This window comes from Sus scrofa, chromosome 17 (assembly GCF_000003025.6).
Source record: "Sus scrofa isolate TJ Tabasco breed Duroc chromosome 17, Sscrofa11.1, whole genome shotgun sequence".
Taxonomy (NCBI): Eukaryota; Metazoa; Chordata; class Mammalia; order Artiodactyla; family Suidae; genus Sus; species Sus scrofa.
The window spans coordinates 33,503,356-33,521,755 of record NC_010459.5 but is presented as its reverse complement, the minus strand read 5'-3'; the positions used below and the strand labels follow the sequence as shown (position 1 = coordinate 33,521,755).

Genomic DNA, 18,400 nt, shown 5'->3' with positions numbered 1-18,400 from the left:
TTTGTTTGTTTGTTCATTTGTTTGTTTGTGTTGCTACACCCATGGCATGTTCCTGGGGCAGGAATCAAACCCGTGCCACAGCTGTAGCCTGCACCATAGCAACACTGGATCTTTAACTCGCTGTGCCACATGGGAACTTCCTATTCCCCAGCATTCTTTTCTGAAAATAGTCTTGTCACTCTTGGGATCTGAGACACACACACACACAGAGCCCAAATCATCAGGATCTTTCTTTTATTTATTGTACTGAAGGAGCAGGAAATAACACAGGACTAAGCAAATTCCAAGTAAATTGCAAAAAAAAAAAAAAAGCATATTTTTAAAAGCACACAAAGTAACTCTAAAACAATCAATAGATTTCAGAACATCTTGAGAGGCCTGGGGTTATGCATGAAGAGGTGGGCTCAGCAGCATCCTATACAAAATAACCAAACTTACATTTATTTCCTTCCCCATCCAGGCCAGCCTCCTGGATCCACAAACCCAACCATAGTGCCTGGGGACAGGCAAGAGACTGACAGACAGAGACAGAGAGAGAGGAGAGGACTTTGATTGAGGTCCTTCCTCTGTTTCTGGGTTATTTGAATAAAGGGAACTCATTTGGCCTCAAGCACTTAATCATTTCATTCTTCCTTCTGGTTTTATTTTGAGACATTAAGAGGAAAAAATCATCATGGGGGCTAAAGAGGGCCAGCTCCTCTTTCTAGCTGTTGCTTCTGGATTGCCTCGCCCAATGCCCAACACATATGTTTGGCCAGATGGCTTGGACTCTTGGCGGCAGATTCAGCTGCTCAAGAACACGGTTGTGCTTAACCTCATCAGCTCAACTCAGCTTCAGTTCATCCTGGGGTTGGAGTGTGATACCGATCAGTTTAATTAGTTTAATGAGGGCTGAGGGAACCGGTCCACATTTTGAATCTGTTGCACAGAACAAATTGGTTTGCCTCACTCCCTCCTTGATCATTTCAGCATTCAGGAGAGCTGCTCTCATTAACCATTTCAGAAAGGGATTTTCACGCTCTTCCTCTCCTCGGAGGAGCTGGGCGCTGTCCAGGGTACCAACATGGACTGGAGCCCAGGAACTGCGTTCTTAAAAGGTGTGTTTCTAAACAAGAAGAACGCAGAGTAACTGACTGAATATCTAACCCACTGGGAGACCAAACTTTCTAGTGTAGGAATTCCTGCTCCAATAAAAGGCAGTGTTTGAGCTTTTTACCTAAAGCATGGTCTGCACAGTAGGGAGATCTTTTGAGCTTTGAGAATCAAATGTTAGAATTTTTATTTGTTTATCACTCTTGTTTTAAATGTTTACCTCATATATTTTATGATATTTGTATATATTATATACATGTATAGTTCTGCATGGGAGGGGGTATACTCATTTATCTTCTGAGAGGGGCATTGATCGGTAAACTTTGGAGAGTCTAGATCCAGAGAGGTCAAGACGTCCACCTGGATTCCTGAAACTGGGGCATCACAAGGATGGGGTGGAGGGACTGGTGTCAAGAGCTGCTGCTGTGTAGGGTGGGAGCCAAGCACTAAGCCTATTGGAAAGGGGAATCTCCACCCTCCCTCTCACTGACCCAGACACACACAGCACCCAGGTGGAAAGAGAGGCAGATGAGGTTTGGATGTTTTATAGACAATGCTGAACTGAGCGTGGAAATGAGGGCTATAGGGGAGGATGAACGTGTGCCCTCCCACCTGGAAGGGCCTTAGGGAAAGCTCCTGACGCATTTCCAGGATGGGGAAGGGTTTACACATCAAAAAGCTCTTCATAATAGGCATTGGGGTCTTCCTGAGACCGAGTAACCACCTTGAACTGGCGCCGGAGAAAACCACCATAGCGCTTCTGGTTGTCCCACTTGAGCTTGGGACGAATGCGCCGTAAGAAGCCCCCGTAGCGCTTGTACAGGTCTTCATGACCCACCTTATCCCCGTCCCCATCCCCCTCCCCAGCCACTTCTGAGCTCCTTTTGGGGTATTTGCGCAGAAAGCCCCCATAACGTTTGACCTGCTCCTTGGGGTCCTCCACACTGGAATCCAGGGCTGCAGCCTCCATGGCACCATCATTCTGCTGGGCATCCTCCATCAGCTCAGACTCTGTTTCCTCCCCCAACCTGCCAGGGAGGCTCCTGAGCTTCTCCACCAGGCTCCTGCTCAGAGAGGTCTCCTCCGCTGGGGTGCTGAGGAGGAATCTGTTTTTCTCCAGCTCCTTCAAGAAGGGCCCCATGTACTTGACCAGCTCACTAGAGGGCTCTTCCAAAGCTGCCTTGCTCTCCAAGTCTTCCTTGCCTTCGAGCCCGAGGCTCAAGGGAGCGAGAAAAGACAGAAGGCCCTGGCACCTCTCCCACTCCTCAGTGGGCTGCAGGGCAGCCTGGCATTCCAGGGAGCAAATCTGCAAAAGACCCCAAAAGACCACAGTGGTAATACCATTCCCATCAAACCATCAAACCACAAGCTTCTTACAATAGCCAAGACAGGGAAGCAACCTAAATATCCATCAACACAGGAGGGGATAAAGAAGCTCTGGTACACATCTTCTTCTGGAATATTACCCAGCCATAAAAAAGAATGAAATAATGTTATTTGCAGCAACATGGATAGACCTAGAAATTATCATACTAAGCGAAGTAAGTCAGAGAAAGACACATATCATATGAGATCACTAACATGTAGAATCTAACAAAAAATGATACAAAAAACTTACAAAACAGAAACAGACCAAAGATTGTGAAACCAAATTCACGGTTACTAAAGGGGAACTGTGGGACAGGAAGGATAAATTGGGGATTGTAATGGACATATACACACTACTATGTATCAAACAGATAGATGGGAGTTCCCATTGTGGCTCAGCGGCAATGAACCCCACTAGTAACCATGAGGACATGGGTTCAATCCCTAGCCTCACTCAATGGGTTAAGGATCTGGCATTGCCAGAAGCTGTGGTGTAGGTCACAGACACAGCTCAGATCCCACGTTGCTGTGGCTGTGGCACAGACTGGCAGCTACAGCTCCTCTTCAACCCCTAGCCTGGAAAATTCCATGTGCCATGGGTGCAGTCCTAAAAAGACAATAAATAAATAGATAGATAGGTAGATAGATAGATAGATGGATAACAAGGAACTATTGTATAGCACAGGGTAATCTACTCAATACTGTATAATAACCTATATGGGAAAAGAATCTGAAAAGAAACAGATTTATGTATGTGCATAATTGCTTTACTTGTATACCTGACACTAACACAACTTTTGAAGTCAGTCATACTCCAATATAATTTATTTTTTAAAAAACCCACAGGAGTTCCCTTCGTGGGTCAGTGGAAATGAATCTGACTAGCATCCATGAGGATGCAGGTTTGATCCCTGGCCTCACTCAGTGGGTTAAGGATCTGGCATTGCCATGAGCTGTGGTGTAGGTTGCAGACGTGGCTCAGATCTGGCATTGCTGTGGCTGTGGTATAGGCCAGCGGCTACAGCTCCGATTTGACCTATAGCCTGGGAAACTCCATATGCCGTAGGTGCGGCCCTAAAAATACATAAAATAATAATAACAATAATAAATAAATTTTTAAAAACCCCACAAGACTCTGCCCGGAGGGCCCCCTGACCAGCGTCTAAGGAAATCCAAAACCATTGCTAACCCCAGGCTGCCCACTTTAATGTTCCCAATGGTGCATAAAGGTAGTTGGCGTTGTGTGTGCCCATGTGGGGATGAGCACACAGATGTGGAGAGGGGAGACTGCTTTCCCAAGGGCACATGGCTACAGGTGGCACTGCCAAAGTTGAACGTAAGATCTTCCCATGGTGCTCTGCTGTGCTCCCTCACATTCTTCTACTTCTTCTTTTTTTTTTTTCCTTTTCTAGGGCCTCTTCCCGCGGCATATGGAGGTTCCCAGGCTAGGGGTCCAATCAGAGCTGTGGCCACGGGCCTACGCCAGAGCCACAGCAACGTGGGATCCGAGCTGCGTCTGCAACCTACACCACAGCTCAGGGCAACGCCGGGTCTTTAACCCACTGAGCGAGGCCAGGGATCGAACCTGCAACCTCATGGTTCCTAGTCGGATTCGTTAACCACTGAGCCACAACGGGAACTCCACGTTCTTCCACTTCTGACTCCAGAGGCAATAGCTGGTTCACCCAACCTTTTCTAGGCGTGAAGGATGCTGTAAACACTCTATAGGGAAGGACAGAACGTAAAATGGCAGAAAGAACACATGTGAAGGGACATTTGAGGGTTCATCAGACCTGAGGGGACAGTAGTATCTACTTCCTAAAAGTGGGGAGGAGCCAAACATCAGGGTGACAATGGGGGAGGTGGCAGCGGTGGCAGCGACGATCGTGAGGAGGACCACAGCCACACTAGTTACTACTGGAAGCTGGACCCAGGTTCTAAGGCCATGGGTCTTCCTGCTTAATCTCTGTGTCCTTCCGAGATCATACATGGGCAACACCGGTGCCCTGGGGGCATCTCAATATAGCATCGTATATTTAATACTTTGCATCAGCACCTAATGGAATCACCCTCATTTTGCAGATGAGGAAACGGAGGCTCAGGGAGGGGATTCCAGGGTGATGGCACTAGGTATTGGTAGAACCAAAGCCTGTATTCTGTCCGCTACACCCTTGTACCTCTACTCTAGCTTGTCTGCTGGAGACAAGGCACAGGGAAAAGTCTGATTCAAAGCAAAGCGAGCAAGGCCAGCCAAAGTCCCAGGAGAAAGGTCAGGCTTGGATCCTGACAGCCAGGTCCCAGCACCTAGGGGTTGTGGAAAGAGCTTCTCTCACAGGAGTGACTGGATTTGGGAGTGCCTATCAGCCTGGTGGTAAGAAGCCCTGAAAAGTTCACGGAGGGCTGCTGATTCCGGAAGTCAGCACCGCCTCATGAATGGCACTCTTTGTTGCCAGGCAACAGGCTCCCTGGAAACCTGAGCATCTGTCCCAGACCTAAGTGAGCCCAGGATGGTGAGATCTGAGGCGGGGATGGGAGCCGGGAAACAGCAGCATCTGGTGCCCGGGTTGGCCACAAGGCAGGGAATAGAACGAATCTACAGGGCAGGCCCATGGCTACCCAGGCCTGTCACCTTCCCCTTCTAGGCTCCACGCCCTGGTCCCTTCTGCACATAGATGCCAGGACCTGGGCCTTGACTGAAACTCACCAGGGGGTTGATGGGTTTGGGCCCATCCTGGGTCTTCACAGCACACAAGGAGCACCCGGACAGGCAGTCCGCCATGGTGGAGGGGAGCACAAGGAGGCAAGCCGCCAGCAGCAGCCCCTGCCACGCCATTCTGTTTTGGGTCTTCCTGCTGGGGAAGGAAAAAGAAGAAACAAAATCTGTGATCAGGAGTTCTCATCACGGCACAGCAGAAACGAATTAGACTAAGAACCATTAGGTTGTGGGTGCAATCTCTGGCATTTGACCCCTAGCCTGGGAACCTTCATATGCCATGGGTGTGGCCCTGAAAAACAAATTCACATCCTACTTTGTGGGGTGTGTCCTGAGCCTGCAAAGCGGACGCCTGCTGGCCCTGCTGCACGGCAAGGCAAACATTCTCGTTCCCATTCCACAGTTAAGAAGACAGAAGCCCAGGGAGAGCAGCGGGTGCCCAAGGCCAACAGTCAAGGCAGAGAACTAACATGCGATGTGTGCCTGCTCCGCGCTAGGAGCTTTCCTACGTGCTGACATTCAATCTGCACAACAGCTTTTAATGTGGGCTGTGCCATTAGCGAGATGGGGAAGTTGAGGCTCAGAGAGGTGAAGTGATTGCTCACACAGGAAGTGGACAAGGGTCTGTCAGACTTCAAAGCCCACTCCGACCCCACACCAAGCCAGAAGACACAGGGTTGTCTGCTTTTCTGTGTTCTCTGAGGCTTCCATCACCTGCTCTTCTCCAGACCAATCTTTTCTGCTATGGACCTTCTCCACCCCAGTGCTTCTCTGGAGCCTGGCCGGAGCTCTCCCTTCCCTGTCTCTGCGCTGGCCTCCTTGCCTGCAGTTCCCTCACTGGCCCATCCTGTTCAGCACATCAATCCTGGGGTCAGAGCCATGGGGCCGGGTCAGGGACACCCTCGATTCCATCCCTACACCCAGCTCTTCAGCTCTGGTTTCAACCACACCCAACCGCCTATAATTCTCCTGATGAATAGATCAGGCCCTATCCCACCTCTGGCCCTTTGCACATGCTAGACCCTCCTCCTGGAAAACCTTCCTCTTCTCTTCTATTACTTGTCATTTAGGTCTTAGATTAGATCTCACCTTCCCCAGGCAGGTGTGTGTCTCATGTCTAGGCTGGGTGAGATGCTCCCCTTTGTATTTTCACAGAAAATTGTGCCTCCTCCATCAAAATATTTCTCCATTTGGTAATTATCTATTTGAGTCCTCAGACGATCGTTTCATGAAAGCAGGAGATGTGTCTTGTTTTCATCTCTGAAATACTTTCTCAGGGTCCCTCAAACATGCCAGGCCTGCCTCTACCTCAGGGCCTTTGCACGTCCTATTCCTCCAGCTGCGAAAATCTTTGGACTCAGATTAATCTTTCACATGGCTCCCTCCTTCTTGTAACTGAATGAATGAACACTCACCATCTCATACTGTCCTATCATTTGATGCTTTTCATTGTTGCCTATTATCATTCCTTCATTAGACTATTAGCTCCCTGCGGGCACAGACCTAACTGGCATAGTCCCTTCTGTATCCTGGCACCCACAACCCTGGCCCTCAACAAATATTGGGCAGATGAGTTAATGCTTCACAAAGAGTCTATTAGAAGCTGCCCCTTTCATAGTTAACTCCTTATTGACCGATTATTAACAGGCAAGGCTGTCAAATGGGAGCAAAGTGCAGAACTTCCAACCGGAAGTGGGCAGTTCCCCTGAGACACCATCCCCAGCAGCAGGGCCACCGCTGTAGCCTGATACCTCCATCACTGCTCTCCCAGATGGCTGTCCTACCTCCTCCCACGCAGTCCCCACTCCTACCCACTGCCCTGTCTGCTCAGCTATCCAGGGGTTTGAAAGATTCCACCCACGGCCCCAGGACCCCACACCATAGCCCAGAGCTGGCGTCAGGGCACCCAGTAGGTGTCCCTCCAGAGCAGGCCTGACAGGATCGCAGCCACCACTGATGGGTCCCTTACTGTGCGTCACACCTTGACTAAGCCCTGCATCTGTCATCTCATTTACTCCTCCCCAGAGAAGGCACTGCCAGTTCAGTGAAGTCTTCATGCCTTCAAGGGAGTAGTGAAGCAGGGGTCCACGTCCCATCCTGTTTGACTCCCGACACGTGTGCCCTTAATGACCACAGTTTCTAGAACCACTTTGCTTCATTAACAGCTGAACCCTCCATAAGGCCCAGAGGGCCCTGGGCGCAGGGCCTTTACTTGTATATTGTACCCAATCTGCCCACTGTGAGGGGTGGGCATCATTATCCCCACTTTATAGATGAGAGAGATGGTGCTCAGAGAGGCTTGGTGAATCTCCTGAGGTCACACAGCAATTAAAGGTGAGAACTCAGGTTCATCTGCTTCTCTCCAGGCTGGGCTAGGTCTGCCCCCTAAGCAGAGGGGCCCAGAGAAGGAGCTTCCAGGAGGTGGCCTGCGTCCATCCATGCCTCTCTCCTTCCTCTCTTTCTCTCACGCTCTATTAACTGCTGAGCGGATTTGGGTTCCAGGCGAGTGAGCCGTGCCGTTTATGTGCAGATACAAAGCAGGCAGCTCGCGCTTTCTCTCGTATCAGCGATGGCTGGGCTGGCCCGGCGCAAGATTAGCAAGGAATTAAGCCACTGGGGAGGGACAGCATCACCACCTTCTAACTCCTGGCTAGAAGCTTCCCACACAGCTTTGGCTGCTTAAGTAGGAAGCTCAATTTGAGATCTCGTTGTCCCAGGCAAAAATAACGTCAGCATGCTTTCCTTTCGTCCACTAACTTTACATTTAATAATAATAACTGCTTGGAGTTCCCGTCGTGTCTCAGTGGTTAACAAATCCGACTAGGAACCATGAGGTTGCAGGTTCAATCCCTGGCCTCACTCAGTGGGTTAAGGATCCGGCATTGTTGTGAGCTGTGGTGTAGGTTGCAGACTTGGCTCGGATCTTGCGTTGCTGTGGGTCTGGTGTAGGCTGGTGGCCACAGCTCCGATTCGACCTCTAGCCTGGGAACCTCCATATGCCACAGGAGGGGCCCTAGAAAAAGGCATAAAGAGTAATAATAGTAATAACAATAATAATAACAGTTCTAGCTGAGCTGATGGTTGTTGAGTGAAGATGCTCTGAGTCTTTCTCGTGGATGAATTCATTTACACTCACAGTAACTCTATGGGGCGGGTCGTGGCCACCTCACAGATGAGGAAACGGAGTTTAGACACCTGCCAAGACTCTAGAGCTAGCGAGCGGCAAAGCTGGGATTTATATGCAGGCAGTCTGGCTCCAGAAGTCACCTTCTAACCAGTGTATATGGCCCCAGCCCCCCGATGCACCCCCTCGCCAGCCTCTGGCTCCTCCTCCTGGCTCCACACAGACACCCTCCACAAAGCAGCCAGAGGATGGTTCCAAAAGGCCAGTCTGACTACACCCTGCCCTGCATCCGGGTCCTCCGTGGCCTTTGGGAGGACCCACCCCTTCTCCAGGCTCTCCAGGGCTTCCTGCTGAGGAGAACTGCCACTGACCAGGCTGGGCATTGCTCACCGTATGCGGCCCCATGCTGAGTCCCGCATGTGACTTGACTTAAGGGGAGCTTGTAGGCGGGGACTGATAGTCTCCTTGTTCTACTGTGAGGAAATGGAGGCGCAGAGAGGTCACATCACCTTTTCGAGGTATCCCAGCAAAGGCGTGGCACTCCCACCCTGAGCCTGACCAAGCCACCTGCAATTCTACAAAGAATGCCCCGGTGCCCATTCCCCCAAGCCTTTGCACTTGGCACCCCTTTCTCACCCCGCCATCCACCCTCTTCTGCCCCGACCTGCCTAACTCGTACTGTTTTTCAAAAGTCAGTCTCGGAGTTCCCGTCGTGGCGCAGTGGTTAACGAATCCGACTAGGAACCATGAGGTTGCCGGTTCGATCCCTGGCCTCACTCAGTGGGTTAAGGATTCGGCGTTGCCGTGAGCTGTGGTGTAGGTCGCAGACGTGGCTCAGATCCCACGTTGCTTAGGCCGGCAGCTACAGCTCTGATTTGACCCCTAGCCTGAGAACCTCCATATGCCGCAGGAGCAGCCCTTGAAAAGGCAAAAAGGCAATAAAATAAAATAAATTTTTAAAAAGTCAGTCTCAGTTGCCTTCTCCAGGAAGTCTGCCTGGATTAATTCCCCCGTTTGAGCTCTCACAGCTGTCTGTGGCAGCTCCATCATATAATTGCCTCTTGCAGAGTTCCCTCCCAGGTCGGACTTTGTAAGCGCAGAATCCCTGACGTGAGAGAGTGCTGTGCGGGAGGATGACGAGGATGCCAGGCGGATGAGGGAGCATAAAGGAAGAAACAGGTCAAGAAAGTGGAGATGTGAGCGGAGGTCCGATAGGTCCACCCTCACAGGACCACAGAGAGTTTGCATTTCCTTCTATGTGATGGGAAAACTGAGCAAATTTGAATGACTGGTGAATGAATGAATGGTGTCCCCATTGTTGAAAGCAGGGCTGGACCTGGAACAAGAGCTCCATGCCGGTGTGTTGAGTGAATGACTGGGTGACTCTGGAGCTCCCACAAGCGTGGTTTGAATTTTTCTGGCTCACACCTTCCCACTTCCAGAGAAACGCATGTCAGCGGAGGGTCTGAAACCAATACCTGCTAAAGGAATTCAGCTAATGTTAATGAGACCCCAGAGAGGGGTGAGGGGTGGGAAGAGAAGAGGGCAGGTAAGAAAGGGGAGACAGGAGGGAGGGAAAACCAGGCCCTGAGGGGAAAATGGGGGGAGGAGGATGTGGGTCAGAAAACGGTCCAAAGAGAGACAGAGCAGAGAGAGAAAGAAAGAGGGAAGAGAGAGGGAGTCAAGGAAGAGGGGAAGGTACTGGGAGGAAGAAGGAAACAGGTAGGTATGAAGCCTCCATTCCAACCTGACTTGGGCTACAGGAGGTGGGGGAAAAAAACAGAAGCAAAGAAATTCTTGTTGGATGGAGTTCCCGTCGCGGCACAGTGGTCAACAAATCTGACTAGGAACCATGAGGTTGCAGGTTCGGTCCCTGGCCTTGCTCAGTGGGTTAAGGATCCAGTGTTGCCGTGAGCTGTGGTGTAGGTCACATACGCGGCTCATATACCGTGTTGCTGTGGCTGTGGTGTAGGCCAGCAGCTACAGCTCCAATTCGACCCCTAGCCTGGGAACCTCCATATGCTGCAGGAGCGGCCCAAGAAATGGCAAAAAAGACAAAAAAAAAAAGACATTATTGTTGTGGCTGTGAGGATCCGGGTTCAACCTCTAGCCTCACTCAGTGGGATAAGGATCTGGCATTGTGATGAGTTGTAGCAAAGGTCACAGATGCAGCTTGGATCCAGTGTTGCCGTGGGTTAGGCCAGCAGCTGCAATTCCCATTCCTGGCCTGGGAATCTCCATATGCTGCAGGTGCAGCTATTAAAAAAAATTTTTTTTAAAAAGATTGATAATAACATAGGGCCCAGAACAGAGGGTTTTAAACAAAAGAAGTTGTTGAATGAATTGCCTGCCATTTGTGGAGGGGCTACTGTGTGCTGGGAGTACTGAGAGCCCCGTATTGATGGTGACATCAATAAGAGCCAACGTTTCTCAAAAGCCTACCTGGCTGCCAGGCTCTGCGTGATCTTTTTACACGTGTTATTCTAATCCTCACAACAACCCAGGGGTGAGGGCGTTTATACCCATTGTACAGAGAGCAAGACTGAGGCTGGGAGAGACGCTGCTCACCCAAGTCCACCCAGCCTGTGAGTGGGAGGGCTGGGCCCCCGAGTGGATCTCCGGGGCCTCGCTCAGAGGCACACCAGCCCTGAGACTTTCTTTAGCCATCCTGTTCCCTTCCTCCTTTAGATAAACGGATTACTGAGCAAGGTCAGGTGAGTCCCAAGGGAGCATTTTCACCTTCCTGCGGGGCCTGGCTTGGAAGTGGTACCTCAGAGCTTGCCCTGCCTGCTCATCATCTCTGACTTGGGATGAGCCAGGAGTAAAGGAACGTTGCGTTCATCTCTGTATCAGACGTGGACAGTGAGCCGAGCCGGCTCGGTGAGCCCTGGGGACAGGGAGTCAGCAGAGTCAGCGCAGACCAGGGAAGGGGACCGGGTGGCTGGGGTTGGGGGCGGGGCTTGCATAGCCTCTGGTAAAGGAGGGGCCCCTTTTCTGAACTCGGCTTGGCGGTCCAGGGGGCCTCCTAGGGGCCTCCCAAAGTAACCCCGGCGGTGGCGCTTGCAAGTTTAGGAAGCATTTCTACAGCTTCCACTTCCCCCGTGGAGGCACGTGGAGTCAGCCCGGAGAGGGAGGTGAGGCTAGGGGGATGGAGGTGATTCTCCCCTAAAGGAAGAAGAAATTTTGGACCCAACTGCCTCCAAAATCACATGATCCAATCCTTAGAAGAAGCCTCTTTCTCTGAATGTACACACCCAATTTTTTGGTTTCTCTCCTGATCACACAGCACTCATCCCCTCTGTTTACACAGTGTCCCGGTGGCTTTCAGGGGACAAAAGCACAGTTGAGCGCTGAAATCGGGACCTAGGGCCCAGAACGCCCCAAATATTTACTATCTAGTCCTTTACAAAACAAGTTTGCTGGAGTTCCTGCTATGGCCGTGTCTCTGCTGCACCAGGACACAGGTTCGCTCCGGGCCCAGCACAGTGGGTCAAAGGATCCCGCGTTGCCACAGCTGCAGCGTAGGTTGCAACGGAGGCTCAGATCTGATCCCTGGCCGGGGAACTCCATATGCCTCGGGGCAGCCAAAAAAAGAAAGGAAAAGAGAAAGTCTGCTGACCGCTGCTCCCCTAACTTTGATAACCATTTTATTGTTCTAATGATTCAAATCATTTTGAAGCTGATTTTCTTGGGGCATCCGTTTCCTCTCCAAGCCTGTCTTCTCACCTGCCAGTGGGTTTGTAGCGCCTCCGCCCTGTCTCCGTAAGGGCTCCCTCCGAGGGCATCATTTAAAGGCCAGGATCCCCAAGATCTTTTCATCACCAAGGGCCCAGAGCTCCTTGAAGGGGAAGGGGCTGCCTGGCCTCTTATCTCCTCTTGATATTTCAATATTGTCATCAGAGAGCTCTGAGGAGCAACAAGCATTTTTATTTAAAAAGCCAGCATGGAATAATAATGGCTTGATTTAACATCGCAATTATCTCTCCGAGCACTTTATCGCATGTGATTATCCGTATTTGATAGAAGAGGAAATGGGAAAAGGTAGAAATGAAGTCACTTGTTTAAGGTCACATCGTGAGTCAGGAGGGAAATGGAGACAGAACTGGGGCCTCCCACACCCAGGCCTTGACTCGCGCTGAGGGGGTGGCGTCCTTTCCGTGACCCTCCAGCGAGCTCTGTGCCAGCCCAGCCCCGGCTTCCCATGGACCCCCCCCCCAGGACAGGTGCTATTATTCCAGGCAGGCTCTGGTTCCAGGAAGCAAGAGTGAGAACCACGTGACAAAGCGCCCCAAGGCCTGGAGCACCCAAGGGGGCAAAGTGGGATCTGGGACCATCACACCCCCTGTTGAGGGCACAGCAGTGGACCTGTATCTCAGTTACTGGATCCTCCCTAAAGGGCACAATGAACCCATTTACTTGACGGGGAAACAGAGACCTGGAGAAGCAAAACACCTGGCCAGGCCGCCACGGAGCAGCTTGGGGTCAGCCTGGGACTCCACTTCACCAACCATCCTGAGCTGTACACCACGTTAACTGTCCACTCGTTCCCCCAACCTCCGCTCCAGCTCATGTTCCTGAAGATGAGACTGTTTCGGGAATTTCACTCCACTCGAAAATACTTACAGTTCGCTTCTGTGGGTCTCCAGTGGGCCGGCCCACACGGGGCCCCCCAACTGGAAAAGATTGTTCTTGTTAGGCCTTCAGAGTCGTTAACAAAGAATGGAGTATCAATTTAAGGGGATGCAGGCATGGCTTCTGGATGGAAAAGGAAGGCACCATTTAGTCCAGCAAGAAGTCAGAACACAGAGCCCAGCATGAGGTCCCCACCGAGGGCTGGCCACCTCTCACGAGCCACTCCTTGTCCAGAGACTAGAGTTAAAAGAGTGAGCGGCCTGCAAGCCACATCATTAAGTACATTTTGGAAAGAATGTTTTTTGAGAGCAGGGTTCCTATGGAACTCTCATCCTTTGTTATTGGGTGCAATTAAGAGATGGGGAGAAAAGCGTGGACAGAGGGGGGGGCAAAGAGACAGAGCCCAGAGGTGGGCCGGGGGGGCGGGAGGGAGCCAAGAAGAGCAGCAGAGACTTGCACACGGAGAGAAAGAGATCAAGGTGCCTAGACACACGGGGAGTGAGCCAACAGACCACACGGGAAAAGACAATAAGGGTTAGAAGCAGAGATGGGAGAGGATGAGTGGGAATGAGAGGGAGACGGATAAGAAAGGGGAGGCGAGGAAGAGAGGGAGCAAGAGGAGGGATGGAGAGAAGGCAGAATGGAAATAGCTCTTGATCAGGAAGTTGCCCTATTACGGGATCCACGATCACCAGTTCCCTTCTCCTGCAGTCCTCCGATCTGCCCTCTGTTCCTGCGGCCAGTGGACCAGAGGCCCAATGACGTAATAACTGCTCCATAAAGAGGTTAAAGGACTGTCCAGTATTAAGCTAAGGGGCAAAATGCTGATGGGCAAATTGAGCATGCCTAGGTCCTGCAGTGATCCCACTGGCCAGGAGGATGGCTGGAAGGATTCGGGGAGAGGCCTCCTGAGCCAGGAGATGTGCCTCATGGTCCTGGGCCATCGTCAGGAGCCTCCATCTGGAGCCTCCAGGAGCCTCCATCTGGATCCTGGCTGGAGGGGCTTAGTGAGGTCCAATTCATAGGACTCAGGGACCCCACTCCTTCTCCAGGCCCTGATCCTGGGCTTACCTGGGTGTCCCCAGCAATGTTTACTGCCTGCCACAGGGGCCAGCTCTGTCTCAGTGAAATCGTGTTAGCCCTTTGTCAGATCCAATGAGAAGAACCACCATTTATGAGCTGGGATGAGCAGAAACGGCAAAAGATAGCAGCTAGCTGACTGCACTTTCTCAGGCACCGCTGGAATCAAACCACCAACTATTGATCCCACTTAAAGATGGACGACATCTAATAAACACAGCAATTGTGCAAGAATGACCCAAGGAGGTGGGCAGGGGGCGGGGGAGTTAGGGAAGATCAATCAAGGAGAGACTTCAAGATCCCCAGGCAGCAGCTGAAGACATAAAGTCCTCTTGGCAGGGAGAGAAGGGGGTGGGCGGGGAAGGTGTGTCAGCCCCACTAACAGAAGTATTAGACACTAGATCATATTTCCTGGACTTAGCCCCCAGCGTGATGGAGTGGGACAATCAACGTTGCTGTAATGGGTTGGAGAAGGGGAGGGCTGCAGCTCTGCCACCGGGACAGTGCAAACTCACGCAGTCACACTAGCATTTAGGGACCAGCTCCTAAACACCAAGCATCTTACTGTATCTCATGGCATCTCATGATAACCTCGGGAGGTGAATATGACCACCCTTGTTGCTCAGAGAGGGAGAGCCACTGTCCCCAAACCACAGAGCAAATGAGTGGTGGGATCTGGGACTTGAACCCAGCACCGTCTTGGGGGTTGTGAGATACATATTTAGAAGTGATATGGAAAATTCCTGGCTCCTCCAGATCCTAATCCCTCTCTGTGTGTTTTAATGGGGATTGTAAATTTCTCGAAGAGCCCCAGAGCTGGTCCCTTTGCCCGTTCTGCTAAAACCTGCTGGGTTCTACTACAGCCTCAGAAGTCACTGTGACATTCCCCCCCCCCCCAGGTGTAACAGTGAGAGGGGATTCGCCTGCCACCCATCACACCTCTAACTCATCTGGGGCAAAGCAGTGGGTTTGAGATCCCTTCAGCAACCTCACCCAGGCAGCACAGCTCGCCTGGCTTGGGTTGCTGCAACAGCTCCCCCACGCAGATCTCAAAGCCTGGAGATAAATGACCTGCAAAAATAGAACAAAAGGCAAGGTGGAGTGGGACTGGTGAGAGAAGGTGAGGGGAAAAGAGGGAGAAGATGCAGCGGTGGGAGGGGGAGCAGGGGGTTGACGTTCTGAAATGTGTTGCAATGGATCTTAACTAGAAAGCCTGTCAAATTAGAAAGACAAGCCTTGTATATTTTCCCAACCCTTGGAAGAACCATGGTAATGAAGACTTTTGGTCTGTGGGAGGGGAACTGAAATCAGATCCAATAACCTGAAGAAGTTGTTTCTCTTGGGAAATTCGGAGGCTTAATTAAGGAATGTTTGTAAAGCTTGGAGAGATTCTAGATAAAAGATAATACCCAGGAAAAAGTACGAGGTTACAGAATTTCCTGTGCAATCTTGGAGTCATCAGCAGCTTTTCTTCCTGAAGCTCACCAGCCCCCTCCCCGCCCCCCGCCTTTATTTTTTTTGCTGGAGTCAAACTTTAAGATTCTATAGTATTTTCTTTGAATACAAATATCTTTCTGGAGGAGCAAATCTTCTTTCCCATCTGAGTTTCCTCCCTGCCAAACCTTGACTCCTCTGCCTGTAATTGACATGAAAGCAACAAGTCCTCTCAAAGTAAAATGGATGAGGAAAATCCTGCTAAGCCTGGGTCTCCTGGCATGCTGTCACTCTCTCCCCTCCTCCCCTCCCAACAAAACAACCCCAAACTTCATTTCTGTGTGAAATTATGTCTAAAGAAGCCACTCAAGCCCGCACCCTGCCAGCAATTAAACACGATCCAAAAAGAATGAAAAGGCTGAACTTGGCTATACATTGATGTACATTTTACGTGGTAAATGCCAGAGCCCTGACATCTCATTAATGTCCCCAAGCTCTTGTTCTCTAAGTCCAACGAGAATCACTGACCTTTAAAATTACCCTGATTAGCTAAGCCTCTCACTTCTTCCACCCAAGGCATCCCATTCTCGCTTGGGCACCACCGTGGAGAGGCAGCCTGCCAGAGGAAGAAGATCCCGCAGCCAAAACCAAGCGGTGGTCCTCTTGGGAGGGAGCAGCCCACCTGTTTCAGCCAGGGCTGTACTGAGAGGGAAAATCCAAGGAGCAGTCCGTCTCGGACGGATCTGGCTTTGGAAACTAGCCTCATAACTCTTACTATCTCTGCCAGATAATCGGACCCACACCTGCCACCCCCCAGCCCAAGCTTCCACCCTCTCCAGGTCCAGAGAATCAGGAAAAATAAATAAAAACCAAGAGAGAGGATTCCAGCACTCTCTGGATATTACCTGTGCTCCTCTTTGTCCCTGGGCAGCTTCTGGCCAAACAGGTCGGAGGGTGGTGGCAGGTGGCCGGTCCAAGACCAAGGCACGGTCCTGCCTCCAGCTGGGAAGGAGGTGCCAAAGAGGCAGCTGTGAGCGCAGCCAAAGCCCCTTAGAATGGCAGTTCTGGTGCCTCGGCCCCCCTTTTATGGACTAGAGCCTCCCCCTGTCGCTCAGCCCTTGCTCAGCACAGGCTGCACCGAGCCAATGGGGAAGTAGCTCAGAGCAGTCAGAGGCGCAGACCCCGGGGCCCTTCAACTCGAACTCCCTGGGCCCGACACAATAGGCTTCTCTCTGTGACAGGGGATGTGGAGGAGGAAGGCAGCCGCGCTGGGAGGGGGGCGGATTCTGGGTGTAGTGCTGTTTGTCACTTGAAATCTGGCCACTTCAGTCTTTGATGCGTTTCCAGGAGAGTGTCATGGAAAAAGAGAGAGAGAGAGGTGGGGAAGGACAGAACCAGGAAGAGTTAGAGACACAGAAAGAGTCAGAGAGACAGACAGACAGAGATTAGAGACAGATGGAGACAGAGAGACAGTCAGACAGATATGGAAACAGAAACAGAGAGGAAGAGATGGACAAAGAGACACAGAGACAGATGGAGACAGAGACAAGGGAGACACAGAAAGAGAAGCAGGGAGAGACAGTCAGAGAGAGAGAGAGACAGATGGATCTACACACAGGGAGACAGTCAGACAGACAAACAGACAAGAGACAGAGAGCGTCAGATATTGAGACAGACGGAGAGAGACAGAGAGCAAAATGGAAAGATTCAGAGAGAGACCAGAGACTGTGCCAGAGGACAGGCAGCGCTGCCGACACAGCAGGGGAGAAAGAGACAGAAACACAGAGACTTGGGGACAGTGCGAAGAGTAGCAGAGGTGAGGGAAGCCCTTCAAGAGACTGGCGGAAAGGGACAGTCAGGGCAGGGAGTGAAGGAAACCAGGACAGAAGACAGAAGCCATGCGACCCACAGACGCAGAGGCTGCGAGAGTCCTGTGATCAGAAGGGGAAGAGGCGAAGGAAGCCAGCAGGGGCGTGTGTGGCCCTGTGTTGTGTGCTGCGGCAGCTCCGCGTGTGTGCCTGGAAGGGTTTTGTGTGTACATTTGCCTAGAACCGACAGTCGACTCGGGTACATGCCTGCGCTGGCGCCAGGCACAACCAGCCCTGGCACAAGCACAGCCCTTCCCAGCAGCCAGGAGCTGCGGCTGATTTTTCTCTGGCGGCAACGCAAAATGAGTATCCTGAAATCCTCCTCAAAATCTGGGCTGCGATGCACCTTTGCATGGGCTCCAGACGGGGTGGGGGAGGGGTCCTCACGGGCACCCTCGGCCCTGTGCCAGCAGCAGCTTGAGGGCTGCACTCTCCGTGGCTACAAATACCTTCCAGAATGTAGCAGGGCAGAGGGGTGGGGGAGGGAGGATGTCTCTGAGTTTGGAAGAGAACAGGCCTTTCCCCTCCGTCAACAGCAGACAACCCATATAGGTGGGCGTTAAGGCTGTTGCAGACGTCAGGCAGGGGCTGCTCACTTCCTGGGCATCTATGCCGCACTGGGCCTTTAGCCAGCGTTGCCAGGCTTAATCCTCGCAACCTAGCCAGGTAGTGAATATTATCCCCATTTTGCAGATGAGGAAAAAGTGTCTTGAGGGCTGGGAAACGTGCCCAAAGGCACACAGCAGTAAGTCACAAGCAAGGATCCAAACCCAGGTTTTTCTGACCCTGCTTACTCCCTCCCCCCTCCTGGACTCTGCTGACCCTGGGGCGGGGAAGCGGGGGGGGGGGGGGGGGGGAGGCAGGGGGCGGGGGACAGGAGAGCCTTTCTCTGGGACCACGCCTCCACCTACACAGTACAGCAAGGGCTGCGGGGAATACAACTTCGGGTGTGAATTTGCTTCCCAGCTCTGGCTCCACCAGGGGAGAGACAGGGTTTCTGACCTCAGCCTCAGTTTGCTCATCTGTAAAATGATAAATGATAAATGATGTCCAGCTCACCGAGCTCTTGTGAGGCTGAGACCAGAGGAT

General features: G+C 51.7%; 1 protein-coding gene across 3 annotated transcripts; it reads right to left on the bottom strand.

Annotated features, from left to right (window-relative positions):
- PDYN (prodynorphin) lies at positions 222-16,681 on the bottom strand. Of its 3 annotated transcripts, none has more exons than XM_021077317.1 (3): positions 16,349-16,681; positions 5,165-5,309; positions 223-2,398 (listed from the first exon to the last, which is right to left on the bottom strand). In XM_021077317.1, exons 2-3 carry the CDS (start codon positions 5,291-5,293, stop codon positions 1,757-1,759), a joined length of 771 nt encoding a protein of 256 aa, XP_020932976.1. In that variant the 5' UTR covers positions 5,294-5,309; positions 16,349-16,681; the 3' UTR covers positions 223-1,756.

Excerpts from the sequence above, each read along its gene's own strand:
- PDYN (XM_021077317.1), bottom strand. The coding sequence starts at position 5,293 with ATGGCGTGGCAGGGGCTGCTGCTGGCGGCTTGCCTCCTTGTGCTCCCC. Across the intron at positions 2,399-5,164 it reads CCAAACCCATCAACCCCCTG|ATTTGCTCCCTGGAATGCCA; the intron begins GTGAGTTTCAGT and ends GGTCTTTTGCAG.